Source organism: Lathamus discolor, chromosome 6 (assembly GCF_037157495.1).
Source record: "Lathamus discolor isolate bLatDis1 chromosome 6, bLatDis1.hap1, whole genome shotgun sequence".
Taxonomy (NCBI): domain Eukaryota; kingdom Metazoa; phylum Chordata; class Aves; order Psittaciformes; family Psittacidae; genus Lathamus; species Lathamus discolor.
This window is the reverse complement of record NC_088889.1, coordinates 7,381,019-7,408,464: the sequence shown is the minus strand read 5'-3', so window position 1 is coordinate 7,408,464 and position 27,446 is coordinate 7,381,019. Positions and strand designations below refer to the sequence as shown.

Below are 27,446 nucleotides of genomic sequence, written 5' to 3'. Positions count from 1 at the left end.
TTTTTCCTCTCTGCCTTTAGAAAACGCAAACTTGTTGGGAAGAGAAACTCCTTATCAAAGTAGCATTCGGGAGATGTATCTCAGTTGTAAAACTGGGAAACTAATACACAAAACCAATATGGTTAATGGGATTGTGTTGCTAATACATGCTGAAGTAGGTATCACATGCCACAGTACTATTTGTGTCAGTTACTTCCAGTCTTAATCCTCTCTATTCCTAAGCACTGCTGATGATAAAAATATAGTTGATGAGAAACTTAACATGAGCCAGCAGCGTGCGCTTGCCACCCAGAAAGCCAACCGTATCCTGGGCCGCATCAAAAGGAGCGTGACCAGCAGGTTGAAGGTGGTGATCCTGCCCCTCTGCTCTGCTCTCGTGAGACCTCACCTAGAGCATTGTGTGCAGTTCTGGTGTCCTCAACATAAAAAGGACATGGAACTGCTGGAACAAGTCCAGAGGAGGCCATGAGGATGATCAGGGGCTGGAGCACCTCCCATATGAAGATAGGCTGAGGAAGTTGGGGCTGTTCAGCCTGGAGAAGAGAAGGCTGCGTGGAGACCTCATAGCAGCCTTCCAGTATCTGAAGGGGTCCTATAGGGATGCTGGGGAGGAACTCTTCATTAGGGACTGTAGTGACAGGACAAGGGGTAACGGGTTAAAACGTAAACAGGGGAAGTTTAGATTGGATATAAGGAAGAAATTCTTTCCTGTTAGGGTGGTGAGACACTGGAATGGGTTGCTCAGGGAAGTTGTGAATGCTCTGTCCCTGGCGGTGTTCAAGGCCAGGTTGGGCATAGCCTTGGGTGAGATGGTTTACTGTGAGGTGTCCCTGCCCATGGCACGGGGATTGGAACTGAAGGAGCTTAAGGTCCTTTCCAACCCTAACTATTCTATGTTTCTATGGTACATATGCACTATTATTACTGAAAGGTGACAGGTATTTCCTTCCTTCCTCCTAAATTTCTGGCTTTGAGTATTTCAGTGCATATATTGTCTATCATGCAGTGATGTTATTCACATTACATTTTCCTTTTCCTTCAAGGTTTTTCAAGTATCAATGCTTGTTGTAATCAAACCTATGAATCAGATTGTTTGCTCTCATAAGAAGATTGAAACAGATCATTCTGTGGCTTATAAAAGGACTATTTTTACTATTTTAAATACACATGCAAAAATATTTGGTGCACTTATGGCTAAATTGAGTTAATTCTGATTGTCTAATCTGTTGTAGTGAAGTCCACAGAGATTGTGGTTTGACTGTAGGTGTAATCCTCTTTTTGCCTTTTCCTTGTAAGCTGGAGATTTATCTGATTTAGTTTGGCCATGCCTAAATTGATCAGCCATTGTTATCCCTTGATTTGGTTCTAAGCCAAAAGTGCATTCATTTCAAAATTCACTTCAAACACTGGCATGTGGATGGTGGTAGGATGTGAGCGTGTGAATGTGGTGGTAATACCATCAGAGGCCATTCTCCCGAGTGCTGCAGTAGCAGCTTTGGAGGAACTGTACTGTCCATGTTGCTACTCATTGGGCAGAGGCTGTAAGTAACATCACTGCTAGTAGTTTGGTGATAAGAAGTAAGGTATTCTGTGCAAAGGTTATCTGCTTAACATCAAGTCATGGGTTGCCCCGAGACTCCTCCCAGCTTTGTCAGATCCTCCTTGAAAGCTGCCTAGTAGTTCTTAAATCTGACAGCAAAGAGTAGCGCTTGTCAAATGAGTGTGGCAGGAACACTTACTGCTTGGGATAGTTGCATGGGTTTTCATGGAAGAGTTTAGGGTTGCTTTGGAAAGTGTTGTGTAAGTAGGGGGGAGAGCCTTTGTTGCAATAAGCCATAAGCAAATAAATGCTGAGGATGATAACATATTGTGATACCTCCTGAGTGGAAGCTGCAGTATACTGGAATTGTATTAGGAAGAAAATAGAAACAGCAAGCTGTAATAGCACAGTATTTGGACTTTACGTTCTGTTTTGGACTTGCTGCTATATTATTACAAAGTAAGCTTCAAAAATATGAACAGCATGTGTTCCAATACACCAGGATCTCCCTGAATTTTCAAAGCCTATTAAACCATCAGAATCAGCTCATTTATTTTGCACAGGACCCCACAGATTTTTAACTCTGCTTGTATAAATAGTTAATGTTCCAGTGTTTGTTATGGAAAGCTCATTTATGTAAATTATGGAGCTCCTATTTTTGCTATAACCAGACTCCTGGCACTTTATTCTGCCTCTCTGGCCTGCTAGAACCTGCCTGCAAATTAGATTTGATTCTATGGCTTTTCTGTGTAGAGTAGAGTTGGTTGGGTTATACAACATACTACTTGTACCATCCCATGGAACTGGGCAGCCAGTGAACAGGAAGCCAGAGCTGGAGTTTGGTTTTGAAGCGTGAACTGTGCTACCTGGAAAACACCAGCCAAAGAGCTGAAGAGAGACACTTCTCAAAGAGATTGCAAGTGCTATTTTCTTCAGCTTCTCTGCTCACCAGTTTCTCTCTCCCACACCTCTACCTACCTTCTTGGAAATAGAGAGTGGTTCTTTCCCAGCATCCTTAGGCCATGCAACAAAAAGCTTAACAGAAGTACCCTTCTACCAATGACTGTATTCAACAGTGACCATTTATATTTGTATCCATTTTTAAATGTGACAGAAACGTCTGAAATTCTGTGTTGAAAGTTAATTCATTCTCCAGGAGCATACTCAAAGGTGTTTGTTACAGAGGTCAGCCACATCATGCTGTGTAGCACTGCGGGACCATGCCTGTCTATTCCCATAGGCTTTTAGGGGAGGGCTTAATGACTCTAAAGAAGGGGCTATGATATGAAAGGAGTGCATGCTTCCCCACAAGGGTTTGAGAATGGTTTTGCAGGCTGAGAGGAGTGGAAGCCTGTCTTCTAGTACCATTTCTTGGCTTAATCTAGTACCACTGACAGCTCAAGAGGGTCCTGGTGAGACAGTTTTCGAGGACACGAGGGGCTGCATGATGAACAGGGGGAAAGGATGGTCTGAAATCAAGTTCCCCAGTTGCTGTTATCTGGAGCCTGAGCCTGAGCTGCACGACTCATTCCTCCCTCAGGGGACACAGGTGCGCAGAGCTATTTTTCTTTAATCACTCACATAAATTAAATTTATTCCTTTGCATTAAAATAATTAAATAAAGCTACGCCCTGCATCTTTTAGTGCCAGATAATATCTTTGAACCTTTGGCTCACCATTTTGCTATCAGCTGCAAGGTATTTTCCAGGGTGTGCTTAACCAATTTTACCATTGTCCTGAAATGTGTTCTAGGCAGAGAAATCCCCTGATAGCAATCAATATTCATACACACTTTTAATCACTGTATCCACTGGGAATAATCATTTCCAGGTCTCTCTTGAAGTCCACCTGCCCCACACTAAGATGAAAGGGACTTCCATGCTGTGAATGAAGTGGCACGGGCTTGATGGTTACCAGGATATTAAGCACAAATTAAACTGGTTTGAAGAATATTGATGTGGGTCTGAGGTTGGCCAGTTGCTGGTGAGGGGATGATGCTGCCAAGTCTGGAACAGATTGGCAAGGAGCAAGATCAGCCCTTGCTTTTCCTATACCGCCTAAGGGTTTTCTCTTGCACTTTTTAGGACACGACACTACTTGCAAAGGTGCAGTGGCATACGTGTTTAGGATGGAGGTGTGTGCTTTGGGAACAGGGTTTGTGTGCTTTCCAGGTTAGGAATGATTTTCCTGGGTTCGTTGTGACTTGTCTTCTGATTGTTGAACTTGTAGAGTTGGAAGCTCTTCTGCTTGGTAGCTGGCGCATCACCCCAGACTCAGCTCTTTGTTGCTTCAACTTGGTTTCTAGCCAAAAACATCAAAGGGGCTGAGTGGCAAATCTCTGCTGCTTCCTCCCTGGCAAGTGCTTCATTTGTAGAGAATCTGCCTCCTGTACAAGCAGCAAAATTGTTTGTGTTGTACCAAACTATCTTTACTCAGGAGTCGTACAAGTGAGTGGCATTCTGTGGTTGGGTTCTGGCAGATCCACCGCTTCTGAAATTTCCTGATGTTTGGTTTATGCAGTTATTTGAGACTGTTGAGCAATATAAATCTCTCTTGACATTAAGACACGTTCACCACCTGCCATTCCAAGAACATTCACTGATGCTTGTATGAAAACAGATGTGCTTATATTTGCACTTTTAGGGAAAAGAAACTTTGCAGAACAACCTTAGAGCTACTTGGCTTTAGTAAGGAGGGAAGGGCAGGGAACACCCACAGGTCTGCAACAGCCCCATCGATATGGCATTGGCAATCTGTATAGGAAAGATGGCAGTGACTCAGAACAGAGATCAAGAACTCCTCTTGAGTAAGCATTTTCCAGTGAGGCAGCCTCACAACTCCTTCTCTTTTTCCTTCTCTTCCAGAATCTTGGGGGATTTTAAAAGAAGGTCAGCGTTGTTAATTACTAACTCTGTGTGGCCAGGAAAGAAAACAAGATTTAGGTCAGGAATTTGACTATCAGTATCTGGGAGAGTGATACCTCTGCTCTAATTGAGGGAGTAAATGCTTGTTGGCTTGTTGTGTAAAGCACACAACTAGGCTGGTCTGGCTCTGGGTTTTGCAGGCCCCTTATATTCTAACTTCTGTCTCTTACTATCTTTTATTTATAGCTCAAAGACATGTCCTCACATACATGGAAGATGCAGTGAGCCAGCTGCTGGAGAACAGAGAAGATATTAGCCAGTATGGCATTGCCAGGTTCTTCACTGAATAGTAAGTACACATCAGGACACTGCCAATAGGGCCAGCCTGAGGGGGGCTTTTGGAAACAGTCAGGGTACATGGAGAATGGAGCTGGACACATGCTGATTATGTTGTGAATGCTGGATTTCATTGGGTTAGCCAAGGGCTCCCTGGGCATGTTTTGGAAACGTGCATGGGTTTCATACAGTTCAGTACCTTTTCTGTTACAAACATTCATGTGGAGCAGTCACTTTGGGCAACAGAGCTTTTAAAAGCATATAAACCCTCTAAATTCTGCTTGCCATAATCAGGGCTGTTAGTATCAAAAGCAGAGACTGCTTCTGGTTTCAGCAGCACCCGTTCTTCTTTTTTCTGAGTATGAATTTGAACTGTTTTGTCTCTGTGTGTGGTTGTTGTCCTGTTGAACAAGATGGTGAAAGACTCTTTTAGGAAAAAGCTATGTGCTGGTCTTCCATGTTGATGTTGACATAGCCAATTGCTGTATGTTTTGCCAACTTGATGATGTCTTGCACAATGTCTAAAACTCTTCCAGACAGCTTCATTAAAAGCCTGTTGGTAATGTATGTGCTTGCAGTGGTTATATGTTTCTGTCTTTTGATGCCCATTTGCAAATCTTCCCTTGTTTGCTTCCTTTCCTGTTATCTTTTTCTGAGGCAAATCAACATGCAGAGTATTTCACAATAGTCTTTGTACTGCAGAGTAGTAGAGTAGTACTAGTGCAGTAGTACAGCAGTACTACAGAGGATTTCAAAGCACAGGAGTAGCTTTCTTTTTCAGTTGACCACAGTTTTAAGGTTTTTTTTTGTGGATTTTGTTTTGCCTTTTTTCTTACATCAGTGTCCTTCTAATCTCCAAATGAGGCCTAAGTTGCTGCTTTGACTGATTGGACAACTTGCATTATATTTTTTGCCCTGTGCACATTCTCAACTTCAACAACTGAAATTCTCACTGGCGAATGAGTAACTAAGATAAATACTGCAGCACATCTGAGGGGAAATGCTTAAAGCTTTTTTTCTGTTTTTTTTTTTTTTTAGTTAGGGTAACAAGCAGTTCAGGAGTAGTGTGGTTTGGCCACCTTGGCAGAAGAGGTAAGATACAGGCCATGTTGCTACAAGAAGAGATCTTTTGGGTAGATGGCATTGTACCAAGAAAAGAGGATTTCTTGGTAGCATGTTATCTCTTTTTTTCTCTCAGTAAGGTACTTCCAATTTGCACTTGGTGTGAGTCATAGAATCATAGAATAGTTAGGGTTGGAAAGGACCTCAAGATCATCCAGTTCCAACCCCCCTGCCATGGACAGGGACACCTCACACTAAACCATCTTACCCAAGGCTTCATCCAACCTGGCCTTGAACACTGCCAGGGATGGAGCACTCACAGCCTCCCTGGGCAACCGATTCCAATGCCTCACCACCCTAACAGGAAAGAATTTCCTCCTTATATCCAATTTAAACCTCCCCTGTTTAAGTTTTAACCCCTTACCCCTTGTCCTGTCACTACAGTCCCTGACAAAGAGTCCCCCCCCCCAGCATCCCTATAGGCCCCCTTCAGGTACTGGAAGGCTGCTATTAGGTCCCCACGCAGCCTTCTCTTCTCCAGGCTGGACAGCCCCAACTTCCTCAGCCTATCTTCACATGGGAGGTGCTCCAGTCCCCTGATCATCCTTGTGGCCTCCTCTGGACTTGTTCCAGTAGTTCCATGCTCTTTTTATGTTGAGGACACCAGAACTGCACACAATACTCCAGGTGAGGTCTCACAAGAGCAGAGTAGAGGGGCAGGATCACCTCCTTCGACCTGTTGGTCACGCTCCTTTTGATGCAGCCCAGGATACGGTTGGCTTTCTGGGCTGCGAGCGCACTCTGAAGCCGGCTCATGTTCATTTTCTCATTGACCAGCACCCCCAAGTCCATCTCTGCAGGGCTGCTCTGAATCTCTTCTTTGCCCAACCTATAGCTGTGCCTGGGATTGCTCTGACCCAGGTGTAGGACCTTGCACTTATCATGATTGGACTTCATGTGGCAAAATCTGGAAGGCTCATGCAAAATAGTGTAAAGGCAATTTTACTACAAGAATCAAACAGCTAGTCAATGCTGTTTAGTTTTACTGTTAATTTTTCTCTGTAGTTTGGTAGCTAGAATGAATACTGACTTTGAAAGACCTCAGAAATACTTGGTATTCCACGGATTTTATAAGGAGATTGATATTTTTTATTGTTTATAAATTAGCTTAAACTATTAAAATGCATTTCTTCTTTGTAGATTACCAAAGTTAAAATAATGCATAGTATCAGGAGTTCAACTCTTACTATCAGACCAATGAACAGTGTACTTCTATGTTCTGAGCAAGTTGCAGTGGTCACTGTTAAGTGAGGGTTGCAAAGAGTTAATGACTGACAGTAGGCATTTGGGACAAATGAAAGTATAACCTGTGCATTTGATGTGATTGGGAATCATGATACTCCATCTGGTATAGGTGAGTTTCCACAGAAAGTAATACTGACATTAGTCAGCTGAGCAAATAGTCAGTAAACAAGAGCTTAAGAAAGATAAAGAGCATGACTACAGTGACCTCCACCCACCAACAGGATTTCTTTGCCAGAGTTAAAAGCAAGGTAGCTCTGAAATACCCTGTTGAAATCATCATTAAGACGTCTCTCAAGATCAGGTTTGGTTTGCAGTTGCTTTCAAGCTGACACCTCAGGGCCTTTTCTAAACTTCTGACCATATATACTTAAAGCAAACAATGAGCAAGGGGTCTTCCACACTTCTCAAACTGCTCACGTTGCATCTCTGTAGTGTTTCTGCACCATGAGATGATAACCTTTTTCTTTTCACTTCCTATTCCTCTTCCACCTTTGAAAGAATAAATAGTAATTTAAGATCATTGTAACAAACAAAACTGTCACCACAGAGCACAACCCTCTGATCCACTTAGGTGCTGCAGATCATGTTTTTCCCATTTATTTATTTTTGAAGCAAGATGTGAATTTTCAAAATGGCTTTTTGCTCACACCGAGTGTTCTGTGAAGGTGATTTGAAAGACAGGAAAAAGTTGCATGTTTGGTTTTTCTGTAATAGAGAGCTAGTCACTCTCTTCCCCTTCCCCCTTTTCTTTTTTGTTTTTTATAGTATGTCTGGAGTTCAGCAGATCAAACTGTGTCCCTGTACCAGAGCACAAACAGGCTTAGTCATTTTGAGAGCTGTGAAACTCTTAAACAAAGAAGACAGGCTGAGAAAGTTGGGGCTGTTCAGCCTGGAGAAGAGAAGGCTCCGTGGAGACCTCAGAGCAGCTTCCGGTATCTGAAGGGGGCCTATATGGATGCTGGGGAGGGACTGTAGTGACAGGACAAGGGGTGATGGGTTTAAACTTCACCAGGGGGAGTTCAGGGTAGATATAAGGAAGAAGTTCTTTACTGTCAGAGTGCTGAGGCACTGTCACAGGGTGCCCAAAGAAGTGGTAAATGCTCCACCCCCGGCAGTGTTCAAGGCCAGGTTGGACAGAGCCTTGGGTGACATGGTTTAGTGTGAGGTGTCCTTGCCCATGGCAGGGGGTCTGGAACTGGATGATCTTAAGATCCTTTCCAACTGAAACCATTCTATAGTTCTATGAAAGAATTCCACATTTCAAATCTTAAAGCGGAGAATAAATTATCCAATTAGGGCAATAAGGGTGTTCATAGACTCAGAATAGAAAGTTTCCTACTATGAAAGTGTCGTATATTCTGGCTGCCAGGGCTCCTCACTGCCCAATTCTGTTCATCCACAGAACTGTCAACATTTGTTCAGGCTATCCTTTGAAGGCTGCACTGCTCTGCCAAGCAAATAAGCTTGATCTTGATTTTTATCTTTAGTTTCAGTATCCTTGAGAAATTCCAGAAGGTCTGTGTGCACTCCCCCAGTGTTTCCCTTGTTCCAAGTTGTTCGAAGTGAGAGGATTGGCTTGTGCAGACTTTTAAAGTGTGCTGCAATTGTTTGTAATGAAGGGACTTGGTATTAGGTTGTCCAGTAACTTTTCAGATATAGTGAAGTCAGTGTGCCAAGGACAGGTATTGGATGTTCTCCAAACTCTTCTCAGAGGGCACACTTCTCAAGAGTGGATTCCCTTGCTGGATTCACCACTGAAGAGCAACCCTGGCCTTTCCATCATGCATTGCAATGCCCCACCTCACCATGAGTCACTTCAAATCTTTATGCCAGTTACAACCACTGTTTTTATGGGCAATTCAGAATGTTTTATTGGGGTTTAGCTTAACCTGAGTGAAATTTCAGAGCTGAAAAGTGTGGTCACATAGCTCTGTATGGATGAAACAGTAAGTGTTTTGCAGGCAATGAATGCTTTTAGTTGTTCCTAGGAAATGAAATCTGGTTTGTATTCCACCGCTATCCACAGCCTATCACTGAGATTGCTGATTGCAGAGGGCTGACCTTCATCTCTTCAGTTCTCCTTCCAGAATATTTTCAGTCTTCAAGGGTATTGTTTTTTCTCTCACTTAATTCTATTGTTCATTTGTCCCAATCATGTGGACATCTGCTTTCAATCCTGGGAGTACCTTGGTGTTCCCCTCATCTGACTGACTCCTGATTCTTACAGGAATAGGGATCAATCACCCTTCTGCCAGTTAACCCACATCTTTCAGCTAAACTAGTAGAATTATTCCTGTCTTAGGACTAGTCTTATTTTATAGCTATGTTAAAATGCTACTGGTATTTGTTCATTACAAACCCAAGAAATCTCTGCTCTGCTTTTGAATCTCCATGAAATGCAGACTCTTGAAAGCCCTCTGTGTAATTACACACTAATGCTGCTTTACTTCTTCCAGCCTAACTTCTTTGCCAACATATCTTAAAGGAACATGTTCCTCCTATACATTATTTATCATCCTGTTTTCTTGATCTTTCCTCTACTGAAGAAGAACAGGGCCCCTGTGCTAATGCATTTGATCACAAAGAGGGAATGTGCAGAACATCCCATTTTATACTTTCTGGGGTCTTAAAGGGAGTCTGTGTGGGGGTTTTCTAGGGGCCTTTGTTTAGTTGGTGGTTGTTGTTTTCGCTGTCTGTTCCAGGTTGGACAGAGCCTTGGGCGACATGGTTTAGTGGGAGGTGTCCCTGCCCATGGTAGGGGGGTTGGATCTAGATGATCTTAAGGCCCTTTCCAACCCAAACTATTCTATGATTCTATGAAAAAGCAGCAAAAAGAATTCTTGACCAAGAGACTTTCTACCAGTAATTTTTGCTTTGCTTCTGGGCTAACCCTTTGCCTGAAGCCTTCTCTTCTAGCCTGCAGGTAGATGCAGTACTCTGTTTAAGCCTCTTTGGAAAGCTCAGAAGTATTAATCGGTGATAGCTTACCTCAGGCAGGAAACTCTTCTCCCCATCCCTTTCATAGCTTGCTTGATAAACCAAACACAAGTGAATAGAAGAGACAGGAAAAGGCTGTCCTGTGCCTCTCAAAACACTTCTTGTCTCTTTTGTTTCTGGTGGAATGTCTCCCTGACCACCTGCCAGCTGGAACATGACTGGGAAAGACATCTTGCTTTTAGCCTGCAGATGCAGCACTACCTCCACTCGGCTCTGCAAACTGATGTCTGAGATTCCCTTTTCATGTGAAGGATGTTTCTGCTGGCTCAAAGTGTCCCTGCTTGGATCTTGTATGACAGTTTGATAATGCTTATCTGAGAAGGTGCCTGTGATGGGTGTATTTGTGGGGCCTGGGGGTCAGATACTGCTTTTAGACCTGTTGTGAGCCTCAAAATACCAGCTCTGCACTGTGTAGAGCCTTGTTCTACACAAAGAAACAATTGCTTTGTTCACAGTAACAGGACTGCTAGTGCTATAGAGTTTGATCCTTGGATAGGAAGATGTTATCATGGTGAGAAGTATCAACTTCTAGCAATGAAAGTACCTCATTTTCTTTTGCTGTCAGGATTGGCTGGAACAATTTGTTCAATTCATTCCTTAGGGACAAATATGATACTGCTTTCTTGGCTTTCTGTGGCAATAGCAGTGACACAGGCTTTGGTAGCAGGAAAACTTTTGGCTTGTTCAGTCCTGTCCTGCTATAGAACATCACCTAAATAAATCTGTAGGTTAAACAATGTTGTCCTCTTTAAAATAGTCTCAGTACCCTTGGGGGAGGACGGAATGCAGGGGGGAAGGGCCAGGAATGGGACAGATGGGATGCCCATGAGAATTAAGCCATTCACTGGAGACAGGCTTAATTGGCAACTGGAAATAAGCTGAATTATCTGCTTGGAAAGAGGAGAGATTCTTAGAGCTACCTTAGAGCCATCAATTTGTTTTTCATCTCAGTGTATATAGGCTTTATCATTGTCATCATCTTGCTGTCGTCTGCTCTGAATCTTTCCCCTTTTCACTGTAACTTGTTCTGTCTTGTTTGTAAGGTTAGGGTAAGCTTTTCAAGACAGAATTGACATTGTACTGCATGTACTTTACAACATCTAGCATTGTAGAATGTTGTCTCCTTGCTTTGCACAATTGTAGTATAAACAGCAGAAACAGTAGTGAGAAGGTCCTTAGGGCTTTGTCAGGTTGTGCCAGATCCCTTCTGAGAGATGGAGCCATTCATTAGCATTTCTCAATCAAACTCTTTGTGGCAAGAGCGTTGGTTATTGGGGTTTTTAGTCTTTGGGCTGCATGTTTTGAGCAAATCCGTGTTGTTACCTCCCAGAGGCTACTTTCAGGTTCTTACATAAATTGTTGGTATTCTCTCAGATATAATCTTATGAGCAATTGCAAAAGTAATATTTCATGTGTTCCTCAAATACTCTTAGGATTCCTACATGTCTTCTGCTCTGGAGAGGAAAAGACAAAATTATCCCACTCAACGCAAGCCTGAGCTGTGTTGTTCGCATGAAGCTGCTGCTGTCAGTGACCTAGCTGTGAACAGCCCTTTGGGCTGAAAATCTCAGCTTGGATAATGTGCTTGATGATTCCTGACAGGCTTTTGCTTGGGATTCCTTGATCCCTAGGGCACTGCATAAGAGTGCTGTCAGCCTCTCCTTGCTCTTCAGTTCTCTGAGGAGAGAGAATGAATATATGCAGTCAGACACAGCACCCGTGCCAGAAGCTCTGAAGAGTAGATTTTGCAGCTAATGTGAATAAGTTGCTATAAGAAAGACATTTTCAAAGTCTCTCTCCGCAGAGTACATGGATTTGCAGGACTGAATTTGTTGATAAACCTTTCTGGAAACCTGTAGTAGTTGTGTATTTCTCCACTTAGTTGCTAATGGACACAAAACCTTTCTTAAAGTCCGTTTATTGCTTTCCAGTCTTACTTCTACAGAGAAGAGTTGTAAGAATGGCAGAGTCTTTTCCTGTAATCTAAATTTCTCCAACCCATATTAGAAATGTGATTTCAATACCCCCTGTCTACTGTGCATGGGGTAGACGTTTTGTATGCGTGCTATAGAAGATTTGGGGGTTGTGGATTACTCAGTTTATTTGTGATTCAAATGATGTGAATTTTGTCCAGAACTTGTAGATCTGCCACCTGAAGTGTGATGTTTTTATCACAGAACTGCTTGACAGCAGAAACAGTGTTGGTATCTTCATCTGACAGCCAGGATCTATGAATTCCTGATTTTCCCAGAGTTGTTTCTTTGCAACAAACATTGCAACAAGTCCAAGCCTGACAAATATGCTGATTGGGATGACTGCTGTTGAGTAAACAGCTGGGAAAGATGCGTATGTTAATAGGAATAACACACTGATTCCCACTGTAGTTTGTACATGTTGCCAATATATTGGAAAATGCAGTGTTTTCTTCCCACATACTTGAGAATCTTACAGGTGAGCTGATACTTGGATGACTCCAAACTCTCACAAGGAAATATAGGGAGGAGGAAAAGATTGAGAAGCTTTTTGGGTAAGCAGAACAATCTTGCAAGGCTTGCAGATGAAGGAGTAACATAGAATTGAATATGAATATTGATGCTGCATGTGATAATATGCTCCACTCAGGAAACTTGTAATACTGTTTTGGTGTCAGAAACATCAAGAGAACTTGCCATAACATATGGCTGTTAGCACTTGATCTCAGTGTCTTGTCAGCACAGGGTAGTTATCTGTAGATAACCCTTCACTTACTCATACACTGAGTTGAGCTGCAGTATGCAGCTTGATATATGAAGAAAAGCAATCACAACTTCTATATGCAGTGTGGTCAGATTATGACGCTTCTAGTATGTATTCACTGGTGTAGTGGTACAGTCTTTGCCCACTTCTTTCCTACACCTTTACATCATGGAAATTCCATATTTATTGGTGGTCTGTCAGAACAGTTGCATCAGAAATGGACTGACTACCCTGTGGAGACCTTATGTAGCTGAGTACATTTGTATTCATTCTTACAGCCTTGAATATTGAAATGCAACACATTTGCTATGAAGTTGAGCTGCCTTAAAAGATGGTTAAAGCCAATTGCATGTTGGCAGTGTTGATAGCTAGTAAAACTGAAGAACAGATGTTTGAAGTTTTCCCGAAGCCAAAGTCCAAAAACCTGGCAAATGGTACAAGCATTAGGATTATATATAACTGAGATAACTGTGTTTGTGCTTTTACTCTGGGCTAAAGTTGAATGTACTATCTTCTGCCTAGTTTTGGATCATAACTTTAGCATAAATCTGTTTCCAGTATTTTTATTGCTTTTCATCATAGTTGATAATATTACTAGTCAGATTTGGAGATGTAGACATGGACCCCCCTGGTTTAAAATCAGTCTTTTGTGACACTTTGAATGTTAAAATTTATTCTTGAAACAAGTTTGGATAATTTAGTGAGAGTGGGAAAAGGACAAAATCTGAGGAATTGCTGAAAATCAATCTCTCTGATCTCAGAAGGTAACAGAGAAGTAATTTTTCTTGGTTATGGACATTTGTGATACAGTTTTTCTACTCCCCAGTCCATCCCACTGTCTGCATTTGGCACTACAACAAAACAGATACTGAAGTCATTGCTGTTCCTCAGAAGATCTTTAAGGAGCCTCCTGCATATGTGCTCTTCGTGGTTATTTTGCCATAACTCATTTCATCAGTTGGGTATTTCACAGTGCTCATCGTATCATCCTTTTTGGGGTGCCACAGGGTCCTTTGTTTCATTGTATATTCTCCATCAGTCTGCTTGGTTTTAATATCTCTGGTGTTGGGTGGTTCCTGCCTTACCACTGTTCTTGCGTTTCTGATCACAGATTTCTGCTCTGTTTTGGTCTGTGTTCTTGCAGAAGGGAAAGGGCTCTCAAGCCAGAGTTGGTGAACTTTGGCAATCTTCTATTGTCCATCTTCCACTGAGGAAGCACAACAGATATTCAACACTGAGATCCCTGTTTGACAAGCATCCTTCTCCATCAACCTGGAAAACAGCTCAGCTGTTCTTGCTGAGGCATTGTTGGAATATATATGAAAAATGAGAAAGATAAATAGTGACATATCCACAGCAGATGTAGTTTGGACTATTTACAGCCTTTTACATACAATCTGCAGTGTGTATATAAAGCAGTAATCTCTTTACATGCTTGGTCACATGTTTTAAGGATTGGATTTCCTGCAGCTTCTGTGTAAATGTTTTGAAGAAAACAGGTTTAGTCATGTGAAATTGGCACCTAGAATTCAGTGAAAATGCACTGGAGAATAGCAGCTTTGGAAAAACATAGGAAGTTTGGCACACGCGAGTGTTTTTTTCCCTTATTAAATGGGAGGGTTTTTTTGTTTTTAAGAATTGCAAGGCTTACTTTTATCATTTTCTGTATGGATTTCTTTTAAATTTTTTTATTTATTTTTTTTTTAGAATCATAGAACCATACAATAGTTAGGGTTGGAAAGGGCCTTAAGATCATCCAGTTCCAACCCCCCTGCCATGGGCAGGGACATCTCACACTAAACCATGTCACCCAGGGCTTTATCCAACCTGGCCTTGAACACCACCAGGGATGAAGCATTCACAACCTCCCTGGGCAACCCATTCCAGTGCCTCACCACCCTCACAGTAAAGAACTTCCTCCTTATATCCAATCTAAACTTCCCCTTTTTAAGGTTTAACCCGTTACCCCTTGTCCATCATTTTTTGTATGGATTTTTTTTTTAACATACTGTTTCTTCCAGTAAAGTTTTCAATGTCTCAAGCTAAGAAACACTATTATATACATGATAGTAACAGAAAGGTGTAGTTATTAATGAAGCTAACTCATATAGTTCTGGTTTTAACAAAGCATTTTAGTGACAGTCTAAGCTACTATATGTATATAGGAAACCAGTTTCAGAGGCCTTCTTGGCTTCCATCTATCTAAATTTCTAAGACTTTGTATTCAATTGGAATAAAGCAGTGTAGGTTTGAGGAACACTGGGTTTTCCCCAGAGAAATTTTTAAGAAAAGATTGATCGGAATGGAAATTGGGGCTTTTTTTGTTTTGTGGTGTTGGAAGGACTTGTGCATTCATTCTTCATCTGTAAAATGTTGTGGTGTCCCACCAAATCTTGAGGAGCGTTTCTATTTGCCTTGCTAAGAATATATGTGCTCCAATGTGGACAAGGCCAATGAATGCACAATTTCTCCAAAATTAGATGTGCCAAGCTGTAAAAATCGGCAAATGCCTGCAGCAATGAGATGTGATAAGATCCCATAATAGGATTCCTTATCCTTTATAGGAGAAAATCCCTTCACCATGAACAGCAAACTGCTGAAGGTCTTGTATCTTGCCTTAAAAATGCATTTTTTTTTTAAAGTTGGTTTATTTTCCTTTTTCTTAGAAAAGAAGTCAGGTTCCCAGAAGTCTGAATGTCTTTGGAGAACCTGAGACTTTCTGTGCTGTATAGAGTTGCAACCATACAAATTCCAGATTAGATTAGCCTTGGAGACTTGCAGTAACCTCATGTCCTGCAAAATTAATCCTATTGCCTATCTTCAAATTCATCAGACAAACTAGCTGGTCAGCACTGTAACCAAGCAGTTGTAGTGAGCATGGTGTGGTTTAGCTAAGCAACCTCTAAATACAGATTTACCATTAATGTCAAAGTTTGAAGCTTCATCCATACAAAGGAATCTCAGCAAGGTTCATTTGTTGCGATGATGGAAATATTGGAAGCTGCTCAACCTTTGTACTTTAATCTTGCCAAAACAACTGAATAGATGAGAGTATTAGTTGTAAGTATTGCTTTCTTCTTCTGAAATCTTTCAGTCTAACCAAGACTGACAAGAGCAAATATGGGAGCTCCATGCATGGCACCAGTATTGAATCTGTTAGGAGCAGTCAGTAAGCTCTCTTTCAGTAGTTCTTGGATCATCACAATCATAAGGTGATTATGCTGCTTCCTTCTGAAATAATTAAAACTCTAACTTATAAAATATAGAACTGTCTTAGAATAAGAAATACAGGAGACTTCATGAAGCAGAGTGAGCAGGCCTTGAATCAGCCAGTTTGCCTTCATTGGCTTTGTGCTTTGATCTCAGCAGCACAAGATGGGTGCAGTTATTCAATAACTTTCAAAGTCATACTCCTCCTTCAGTGGACATTGACATTTTGGTATCAAAACCAGTGTCCAGCCCATGTCAACTCGATAGCTACTTCCGGAGTTGTTGTTACTAGAGGAAATGCGAATGCTGCCTTGCATTGCTTGTGTTTTAAATAGTGTTGCTCTTTGTGCTGTCTTCTCACACTTGCCACAGACTCACTGCATGCTTCCTTGCAGCATCTTGCAGCTAGTGAACAAATTCCACAGTGTGGCAGGGTGAGCAAAAATACATCTGTAGGTTAATAAAGGAAGCCAAAGAATGGAGATCATTGCTCTATGATAATAAAGCCTATTGAGGACTTGAATCTCCCATACCCTCAGCATATAGAAGGTTATACAGCAATTCAGTAGGGAATTTTCTTCTTGCCCCAAAATGTCGAGTTGGACCAGTTTGAACAAATGCTAAATTATATTAGCTGGAGAGTTTGCAACTTTTTTTGGGGTAGGTATAATTCTAGATTGTTTTATTTATTTTAGGTTTGGGGGGGAAAGGACAAGGGGTTTTTGTGGGAAGCTGGGTAGCAACTTGCAATGATCTCCATGAAACCAGTTATAATGGTATTCATGCAGCTGTCTCTGTGGTGTACAACTCCCTGTGTTTTCTACTATAAAAAATAAATCTCTGTTTATACCAGCAAGACCTTTCCAGCCTCACTGAAACCCCATGTGGTCTGAAATACCACCTGAGCAGCCTGAAAGAGCTAGTCCTGAGTGATTGATGCTTATCTCTGAAGGCTTCTTTACTTTTCCCTTAAGCACCTTGGAGGGCTTCTGCAGGGCTATTTACCATCTTCCATTGTATGCCCTTTTCCCATCTTCCTGAATACTAGGTTTCCCAGCTCATAACTCTAAGAAGCAGCTTTATTTCAGAGTAGAAAGGGGCCCCAATATGTGGTCTATTATATCCATATCAGCTTGCTTACCCTTTTCAAACAGCTATTGTGTTTTAATAGGGCCCTGCCTGGCAGGGGGAGTCCTTAATTCCTACTATATAAGAATGGCCAGCTTGAGTTACAGCAAACTGCAGGATGCTGCTCTGATCAAAAGGCCTCTGTTTTTAGAGATCCCCCCCCCCCCCCCCCCCCGCCTCTATTTGCCTTTTTTGTTTTTAATCCTGGGCTAATAATTCAACGCAGTAAAGTCATTTTAGCTTTTGATTTGAAAGCTTCAAGGTGTTAAATTACTGACCTAGCATAGGAAAAATTAAGGGGGGACACACACACTCTAAAAAAGATAAAGGGATTCTGGTAATAAACAGCAAGCCAGCAACTCCTTTAATCCTTTCCTTCTCCACACTGTAGACTGGTCCCAGAGGGTTTGATTTGCTACAAAGCAACATAAGAAAGCTTGTTCCCTGCCTACCCTGAGCTGTGTCACCGGTGCTGTGGTTCATTTCCTTTCAAACAGCACTTGGGATAATCTCTGTACCACCTATATTAACTCTGCCATGAATACAGAGATTGCTGAGCCCATACCAAGAAGCCTGAAAACAAATCATTAAAATCTGTATCACTCCTTTCCCTCTTTCCACACCCTTCAGCTGAAATAAACTTGAGTGGGTGAGACAGAAAGGATCTCAGAAAATCCAGTCTGTTTGTGGTGTTACATCACCCAGTCTCGCCAAAATGTTGAGTGTTAATGATTTCCTATCTGCCTAGTTGTTAAAAAAGGATTTTTCCTTAAAGCCAGTCATCAGGAATAACTTTCAGCATCTGTTTCATCTTAACACTACTAATGCATTTCAGAGGAAGTGCCTAAAAAGCATGGCTAATTTCATTAGAGGAAGATGGTGATTTCCTTGAGGCTGACTTCATTGTCCCAAATTTTAATATCTGTGGAATTTGTCAAAAAGCACTTGATAAAACAGCTTTGAATTGAGGAATGCTGATGCTTCTCTGCTACCTTCAAAGAGGGAAACAGTCCCGTGATTGGTGTGAATATTGCAAGTAGCGTAGTACACTTAAACCAGGAGGTGAAGAATAAAATCAAACTGCACTCCTGCAGCAGTAATTTATTCATCCCAGCAGTGAAACTGGGATTTGTTTTTCCTGATGGTATATGTGCAGTTATAAGTGTTCCCTCTTGGGCCTTATTCCAGGCAAGGTAAACCTGACTTTGCTGGTTTAGATCATAGCCTTGGGGTAAGTGGGATTGGTCACTTGGGATGCTTTGTGTGTGGATGGGTTATTTAACAACAGTAACTGCCTGGGTTTTAAAGCCTTTTGAATGTCAGTATTTTCCATTGCTAGAGCTAATTCTTTGTTACCTATTGTACCACAGTCTCTAATCCTAATACTTCTGATTATCCCTACTTACTGTGCTTTGGTTCACACCATGAGGCAGTCTTGGAGCTTGTGACCCGAGTTGCTTTCAGATGGAACTGAACTGGAAGATGTGTTCCAACTGCAAATGAGCATTCAGCCCATGGGACCAGACTAGAGTTGATCCAGAGTGTATTTCAAGAGGAAATGAGCCCTGAGATACCCGTAATGTTGACATCTGGTCCTCTGCGCTGTTTCTCACTACAGATGTTCCAGTCAGTTTAGATGTAGTGTCCAATAGCAACTTTGCATTTGAGGCTACCATAAGACACTTGATTCTGTTTTAATGACTTAGACACTTGTGTAACTGAAAAGTTGTATGTGTGCAGGGGAAGTTGTTCACACTGGAAAAGCAGGATAAGCCTTCAAAGTGATTTGCTTCCTTCATCATGCTTTTGATGGAAAATGCAAGCAGTAATGCTGGAAGTTAAGGATCCATAACAGTCCTCCTTGTTTTCTATTTAGTAGAGGAGGGGTCCTGTGAACTCATTCAGCTCTTTGCATGGTAACCAAAGGTGGCACCTGCTAGAGTGACAGCAGGGTCTTGGCAAGCTCTTCTGCCCTTCTTGGGGACTCGGGGCTCTCTCTGCATTGTGCACGTTTGGCTTTGCCTGAGTTCAGCAAGCAGAGGCTAACAACTGTAGTGGGTTTCAATTGGGATGTTACCATAGCATCCTGGGACTTGTACAGTCTATTTAGAAGTCCAAAGGTTTGAAAAGAGTGCTTGAAAGTTTCTGAACTCTGGCAAGCTGCCGAAATGAAATTACACAAAAGACAAAGCCTTACTGAGAGCAGCTCTGTTCAGGGAAGCAGCACCTGAGTGCTGGAGTTCCCAGCACAGCCGTTTCTGAGAGCTGGGGCTGTTCTAGCACAGTCTCCTCCCAAGCCTTTTTTAGTTCCTCTCACGTGCACGTGCCATCCCACAAGCATGGACTGGGTGTGCTGCAAGAGGCAGCTTTCTCAGCAGTGGCATTGAAAGAGTTCTATGCTTTGACTGCTCTGGGGCATGGAAAGGAAAGGAGTGAAAAAGTAAGCGTCTTGAAGTCCTTACTGCAAAAGCTGCTTTGGATCTTCCCAGCGAGTGAGAACCTTGGTTTACTTTGCTCATCTTTCTCCAGAATATTCTCATGAGTGAAAGGGAAAAGTTCTTTTGTTAGCAGAATATCCAGTTGCATAACAGTCCTTGTGTGAAATACCTCATGAACATTCAGTTCAGTTTCTGGTCTCAGTTTCAGCAAGACAAATAAAATCACGTCCTTAGTAACTTTTGTTAATGCTCTAATTTGCCTGCTCTATTCACTGGTAATGTAGAGGGCCAGGGCAATGCAATAGGAGGTTTGGAGGCTTACAGAGCTGTTGAAAGCTTTCTTGAAGGAATCTCTTGCAGATGGCTGCTCTAAATGCCCAAAATGGGGAGAGGAGAAGTTAACCAGAGAAGTGAAAAGTTATTTTCCCTTCTTCTGGGTTCACAAAGCCATTTCTAAATGACTGAGGACAAGCTAATACCTTGTTGAGATACCCTGGTTCATTCAGAAGTGCTGATAAGCTCTGGCCGCCAGTGAGCAGGGAGCAGACAGAAGGAAGACTGAGCAATCCTAAGGGGAGAATCTCAGCAGCTGTTGAACTTGCTGGGAATGTTGAGCACTAAGTGTGTTGCTTTGCTGTTGATATCTTGTTTACTTAAGCCATTCCTCTGAGTCTGCAGCCTGTTTCCTTTTTGCATTCAAGAGAAACTGGAAAAGGCGTCTGTCGGCACATATCTAAAAATCATACATAAAGTGTTGGTCATAATCCCTACATGCTGTTGGAAAACCTGCAACAGCTTTGGGTTGTCACTGCTTCTGTAAGTTCCAGAAGGGTTTACCTGCAGTCCGTTACCACTGGTCACATTAATGGTAGCTTTACCTCCAGAAAGTTATTAAGGAAAATGTGGCCAAGTTATTTTTGTGCCATTATCATCTACCCATGATAAAAGGAATTTCAAAATACACAGTTTGTTCAAAGTGTATACTGTTCCTATCTCTTGCAGCAGTCTTGACCCTGCCTGAAAATAGACCTGTTGATTTGTCCTTGGTCTGCTTGCTGGATAGCTCCATCAAAGGCTGGCTCCTTTAAGCTGAACTTTTCCAGCTTATAAGAAGACATTTGTAAAGTAGCGTCTCTGAAATGCAGCATTGCAACTGGGATAAAATTCTGCCTCCCCTGCTTGCAGACTTGAGCTTTTGGGAGAAAAAATCCTTCCCTTGTATAGTTAAACAAGATCTTACTGTGAGAAATGAGGAATGAAAGCAATATAGTACCTCTTTTACTCAACTAGCTGGCGGCACTTGGCTGTCAGCACATCCAGGTGTGCTGATGTTCCAACATATCCACCCACTCTTTTGACTGAGTAAGCAACAACAAATGATATCATACCCTTCTGCCTGCTAGCTTTAGAGCCATCCCATGCTGAAAATGCAAGTGACTGGAGTTTTCACTTATTAGAACTAAGGAGTAATATAGTAGAGCTGTCTGCTGTGAATTAATAGTATGTTAACTTCATGTCTGGACCTTTCCATTACAGTTGTGCCAGGATCTTCTTCCAGAAGCTGCATATGCTGAAGTTCTGAGCAACATAATTTGGTGCATTTAATTGTATGGTTGTGCCTTCATCTTCTTTCTCTTTCTGAACATCTCCCTTATGTATCTCATCTTTCTAAAAGCTGCCTTCTCCTGTTACAGCACATTTCTTCTTTTTTCATTCATATCCCACTTTTCTCCATCAGCCTGTCAAATCATCAGCCAAACAATGCAAATTGGAAATGAAAAGTATTACAGGCTGTTTGGTTGGGATGAGAAGATATGAAATCCCATTTCCAGCTTTGTCACAGGCATCTTGTGGGACTTCATGCAAGTTATTTTCCCTTATTCTGAACTCAGTCACTCTAAGGCAGTGAGCTACAGCACATTGTAATGAATGCTCTTTACTTACACGATAGTCAGGGGAGCCCTTTCCTGTAATCCTGGCATATTTTGATCAGGCATATGATTTATTCATTTAATCTCTTGGGACAATGGTTGAGTTTTCCTCTGGTTTATACAGAACTGGTGCCCGAATAAGGTTTTGTAAATACAAAATGATATATTTGTTCATGATATGTACAGAAAGAGTATTTCTAATTCCAGAATTCACAAGTCATGAGTATTTCTTAATCATAAGGTGATTTTACTTGTTTGAGTTGCATTTCCTCCTGGGTAGGAGGGCTAAAAGCAGTGTTCTGCACCTAGCTGTCAACACATGACAAAAAACTCTGTTTACTCTTATGTCTTTGAGAACCAGGACACTAAAACCCAGGAATTGTGATTCTTTTCAATGAAATTGAATTGGCTTCTCTCCACAGCCCCCTCCCAGTTCTTGCATGACTTTTTGATTTCACTCAACTCTCTCTGGTATAATTCTTTTTCCCATGTAAGACCCTCTTCTATACAATGAAGGATCAAGTGATTTACGCTATTTATATTTAAAGAGATGATTTAAAATTGCAGACTGAGAGGGTTCACAGTGACCACTGGATCTTGTCTGTTGTGGAGATGCTGCCTATGGAGAGGTTCTGCTGTGATGAAAGTGAACTTCCATCTTTTCATTAATTCTCCCCTGTGCGGGGGAGTTAAGCTGCTGTCCCAAGTGAATGTTTTTAATGATCTCTCTGGAGTGTTTGAAGGCTTAGTCCCACTTGCATGATGCAGAGTGAAATGCACAAAATCTATCTTTGAGGCAGCCCTGTCATTATACCTTTTGGTAGATAATGTTTGTATTTGCATTCCTATTGTTCTTGCATGTTGAGCTTTACCATGCCCAAAGGAGAGCTGCTCACACTTCAGAGAAACCTTAGAAAAGGTTGTTTTCTATATGCTTGCTATATAAAGTTACCATAAAGTGCTTACAACTCAAATAGGAGAGATTTGTACTAAAATGCAAGAATGTGAATATCAAATTGACAATCCATCATAATGACCAACCACTCTCTTCTAAATATATTAGTGCAAAGTATTGTTTAGTGTAGTGTCCATCTGCTCTTCACGGCAACTGCAGCAGATTTCAATGATGCATATACATGCAATACATACAAGTTTCAGTGACCTCGAAATTAAATCTTAAGGCTTGTAAAGAGGATTTTTATTTATTTCTTTATATATTTTCAGTGGCTTCACAGAAAACTGTGGTGAGAATAGCAGTAAAGTACCAATGGTATTAAAAGAGAGGGCATCTTCTGGTCAGATAAACAAAAGTTACTCTTGGCCAGCCATTTTCCAATGGATTGGTTTCAAATCAGTGGCTCTTGGACACCCCTTGCTGGGATTCTTTAGAATGAATTTTACTTTCACAAACCTCTAATTCCTATAATTAAATTTCAGTGTGTGGTTTTTGCAGATGGTTTTCTCTCTAGAGAACAGATGGGTCTGAGCTTTGGAGATTGGGTTTCACAAAATGTGACTGCCAGTGGTTTTGTTGCCACTGCTCTAGCTGGCCCCAGAACATTGACATTGGTTCAGCTTTCTAACGTTCTTTTGTTTTGACTTTATCTCCACAGCTTTAACAGCGTGCGTCAAGGAACACACATCTTGTTCCGGGAGTTCAGCTTTGTTCAAGCTACTCCTCATAACAGGGCATCTTTCCTTCGGACCTTCTGGAGATGTTTCCGAACAGTGGGGAAGAATGGAGGCAAGTATTCTAGCATCTGCTGCTGTCCTGTTCACTTGACATTAAAATCATCAGCGAGGCTATTGATGCAGTACAAATACTGACACTTCACAGTGTGTTCTAATGTTGTTAACAGGGAGACACCAGCACAGTTGCCTGTGGAATAGTTAATAAATGCTCACATTATGTGAAGTAGTGTAGGAGCACCTTGCTGCCAGTGCTGCTTCCATTACAGAACAGCATCTCAAGCAACACTCCGTCAGAGGGAGGATGTGGTGAACCTGTGTGTGAGGATGTATAGACAAAAATAAAGTGCTGCAGGTTGGTGGATGGGAGCAGGGCAGCAGACCCAGAGATGGTTAGAATATAGGGTATGGCAAATGAGGGCAGTAGGTGGTGAGATTATTGGGCAGTTGGGGTACCAAGGGCTTTGACTGAGAGCCCTGCAGAAGGTAGGGTCGTGTTGGGCTCTAGGATGGTGAATTGTTGCTCGGTAGTGCTTATCTTGATCAAGGACTTTTCAGTCTCTCAGGCTCTTGTGCATCACTTGTGTTTCTTGGGGTTTATTCCTGTTTCTTCCCACCTACCCCCACCCCCTTATTACTATATTTTACTTTATTTCAATTATCAAACTGTTCTTATCTCATCCCATGGGTTTTACCTTTTTCTGATTCTCCTTCTTATCCCACCAGGGCTGGGTAAAGGGGGAGTGAATGAGCGGTTGCTGCTGGGGTTAAACCACAACACCTACCCACAAGGAAAATGTTCCAATGCCAAAATAGCTATTCAGCACTGTGCTGTCTTGTCTAACTATTCTTATACTTCACTCGGTATATTAGGTATTACAGAACTGGCCAGAGTTCAAAATAAACTCATGTAACTACATGCAACTAAAATTATGGGGCTTTAAGTTTTTAATTTAGTATTTTAAGCAAATATACTGAATGTTGCTGTACAAATGTGAATTTTGGTGGTTTGTTTTTCTATAAGCCTCACTTGTTTCAGGCTATTCAGCCTCGCTTCTTGTTTTAGGGAGGACTAGGACCATTTCTTAAGTGTGGATAAAACCTCGTCTCCTGGTTCAGCTTTGCAACGCTGCTCATGATGAACAGAGTTTGCAAGACTCTGAATAGCTGTTGACTTTTTGACATACACCATTAGATCCTTGGAAAGCGGACAATTGTAGTTGAACATGACAAAATCTGTAGTTAGCTACTGAAGTGACTGACTATGCTTCTGTATGGTACTAAGCTGACCAGTATGTAGTGAGGACATACCTGAGGTGAGGTCAGGTCGTGGTCAGGAAAGATAAATTGTAGACTCCTAGACCATTCCTGTAGGAGAATTAGATGATAATAAAGAAGTCATCCACCAGAACTGCAGGTGTCAGTGGTAAATCTTGTTGACAAATTGAGAAGAAGCTATCTGATGGAAAGTACCCACTGCTGTACTTTCAATGCAGGTTTTCATCAGGCTTCATCTACCTGGCATCTGATCTTAGCCAAATGATGGGCACCTGGATTTGTTGGAAAGAACTGAAAAGTTTTGGCTATACATATCTCACTCTCTTTTAGCAGTTTTATGTGAATATGGAAGAGGTTGTGGAAGAAAATGTAAACACCAAAGTACTTTGAAGGGGAAGAGAGAGCACAGGAACAGAAGCTCAGGTGGATGTTACTACACTCTGGTTATGGCCTTAACAACAGTTCAACATATATTTTTCTAACTCTGAAGTCCAGTGGCTGTGCTTTTTAGTTTGAGCAAACATGGCATGTATACCTGTGTATTTATGCATTTGTGTACATATTCTGTTTACATTAACTAGAGACAGAAATGCATCACTTCAGAGAACATCCCGTCTGTATTTTCATCTGCTCAGTCCGATTTCTCTGATTCTCTAGCAGTAATTACAGACTAGAACCTTCATTTATTCATTTTGGGTTTATTTGCCATGGGTTTTTTTTCTGTTATGCTCATGTGTAAGGGAACTAAATTCATTTACTAAGAAACTGAACCTGTGCAACGTGGTGGGTGAATTATGGCTATTACCACACTCAGGCGTAGACTAGACATGGATTTCTTTCCTTGAAATACATTGCTTTTAGATGAATGTGGGAAGGAATCACGTTATACAACAAGTAGCAGCATCCAAAAGTGAAATCACTGATGATCTGAACTATAGAATGAGTTTCTTAACAACAGGAAAAAGTCAGACTAAGTGGTGCCCAAAGTAAGTAAGACTTTCACTGTGGACTTTCTTATTTTCTAAAGACTTTCTTTAGAAGCGTGGCTGGTGGTACATATTCCAGTTGGATTATTCTAGAAGTTAGTTTTAAGTTGTTTCTTTATGATCACTGCAGTGGAACACAAGACCATACATACACATCTAATCAAAAACAGTTATACGAGCTTGCATGGAGTCATGAGTCTATGGATAGTTTGTTGCTACAGCATCTCATTTTATGGTGACACAATTTTGACAATCTAAACATCGTATAATGTGCAGGAGTGTATTGGGTTTGTGTGGCAAGGTTTTGGTAATGAGGGAGTTATGGGGCGGCTTGTGTGAGAAGCTGCTAGAAGCTTCCTCCACGTCTGATAGAGCCAGTGACAGGCAGCTCCAAGGCCGACCTGCTGCTGGCCAAGGCTGAGCCAATTGGCAGTGACAATGTATTTAAGAAGGGGAAAAAAAACCTGCTGTGCAACAGCAGCTGGAAAAGAGGAGTGAGAATATGTGAGAGGACCAGCTCTGCAGACACCAAAGTCAGTGCAGAAGATGAGCAGGAGGTGCTTCTGGCAATGAAGCAGAGGTTCCACTGCAGCCTGTGGTGCAGCCCATGGAGGCCCATGGTGAGCAGATATCCACCCACAGAGGACCCCACACCAGAGCAGCGGGATGCCCAAAGGAGGCTGTGACCCTGTGGGCAGCCCACACTGGAGCAGGCTCCTGGCAGGACCTGTGGCCCCATGGAGAGAGGAGCCTGCACTGGAGCAGGCTCCTGGCAGGACCTGTGGCCCCATGGAGAGAGGAGCCCGCACTGGAGCAGGCTCCTGGCAGGACCTGTGGCCCCATGGAGAGAGAAGCCTGCACTGGAGCAGGTTTGCTGCAGGACTTGTGACCCCCATGGGGGACCCACACTGGAGCCGCTCATGAAGACCTGCAGCCCATGGGAAGTACTCATGTTGGGTCAGTTCATGGAGGTTTGTCTCCTCCATGAGCAGGGTTACAGTGGAGCAGGGGAAGAGTGTTGAGGAGTCCTCCATGTGAGGTAGAAGAAGCAGCAGAGCCAACATGTAATGAACTGACCACAACCCCAACTGCCCATGACAGTAATTGCTGAGTGATCTTTCCCTGTTCTCTTATCAAACCACAAGCCTTCCATTGTAATTTCTCTTCCCTATCCAGCTGAGGAGGGAAGTAGTAGGTAGAGCAGCTTTGGTGGGTACCTGGCATCCAGCATGAGCCAACCCACTACAAGGAGGTAAGTGAGTTATGGAGTCCTGGTAAGAAGTTCTGTTTATGGTTATCTTCTGCTATGCAACAGAGCATGGGACAAACAACCTGCTGGTTCTGAAATTAGCAGTATAGTTTGGATTAACATTGGTATATGGCTTTTGAGACCTAAACTAGGATCTTTCTGTACTTGGTGTCCTGTGTCAGGTGTATGGAGAGCTATTCATTGAATGTCCATTTTATTTCAGTGCAATTTTTATGTGCAGAAAAGAATGAAAATACGCTCTTTGCCCTCTAGCAAGATTCTGCTCTTTCCCAGTTTTCCCTCCTGTTTCTGGGCAGGGATTGCTCCGTGCTTCAGTATTGTCATGGATTTATGTCTGTGAAGAACTATGAAGGCATGTTTGTCTTCACTCATCTAAAGCATTACACTCACTAACTTCCATGTTTCTTGGAATGTTCTTGTTTTTATTTATTCCTTTGCCAGCAAAGTGTTTACTGCCATTTTCCCCTCTCATTTACTTTGTTTCATTCCAGATTTGAACTTCAGTTTTAGGAGTGAGTGGTGGGTTTTTTCCCACCACAGGAGGATGTGTTCCTGATAAACTGCATAAATGCCAGCTCTGTGCAGATATAGGTCAGCGTAATAAATGAGAGCTTGCATCAAAGCTTGCACTCTGGCTGGAGGGAAGCAAGGGAGAATAAAATTAGAGATGTAAGAC

The 27,446-nt window shown here is 42.0% G+C and overlaps 1 protein-coding gene across 1 annotated transcript in view; it reads left to right on the top strand.

Moving 5' to 3' along the window:
* CSTPP1 (centriolar satellite-associated tubulin polyglutamylase complex regulator 1) overlaps positions 1 to 27,446 on the top strand; it is an 88,126-nt gene that overhangs the window by 6,102 nt on the left and 54,578 nt on the right. Inside the window, exons 2-3 of the mRNA XM_065686880.1 lie at positions 4,651 to 4,753; positions 23,161 to 23,291. Coding sequence (XP_065542952.1) covers positions 4,651 to 4,753; positions 23,161 to 23,291 — 234 coding nt within the window. The remainder of the gene's footprint in view (positions 1 to 4,650; positions 4,754 to 23,160; positions 23,292 to 27,446) is intronic.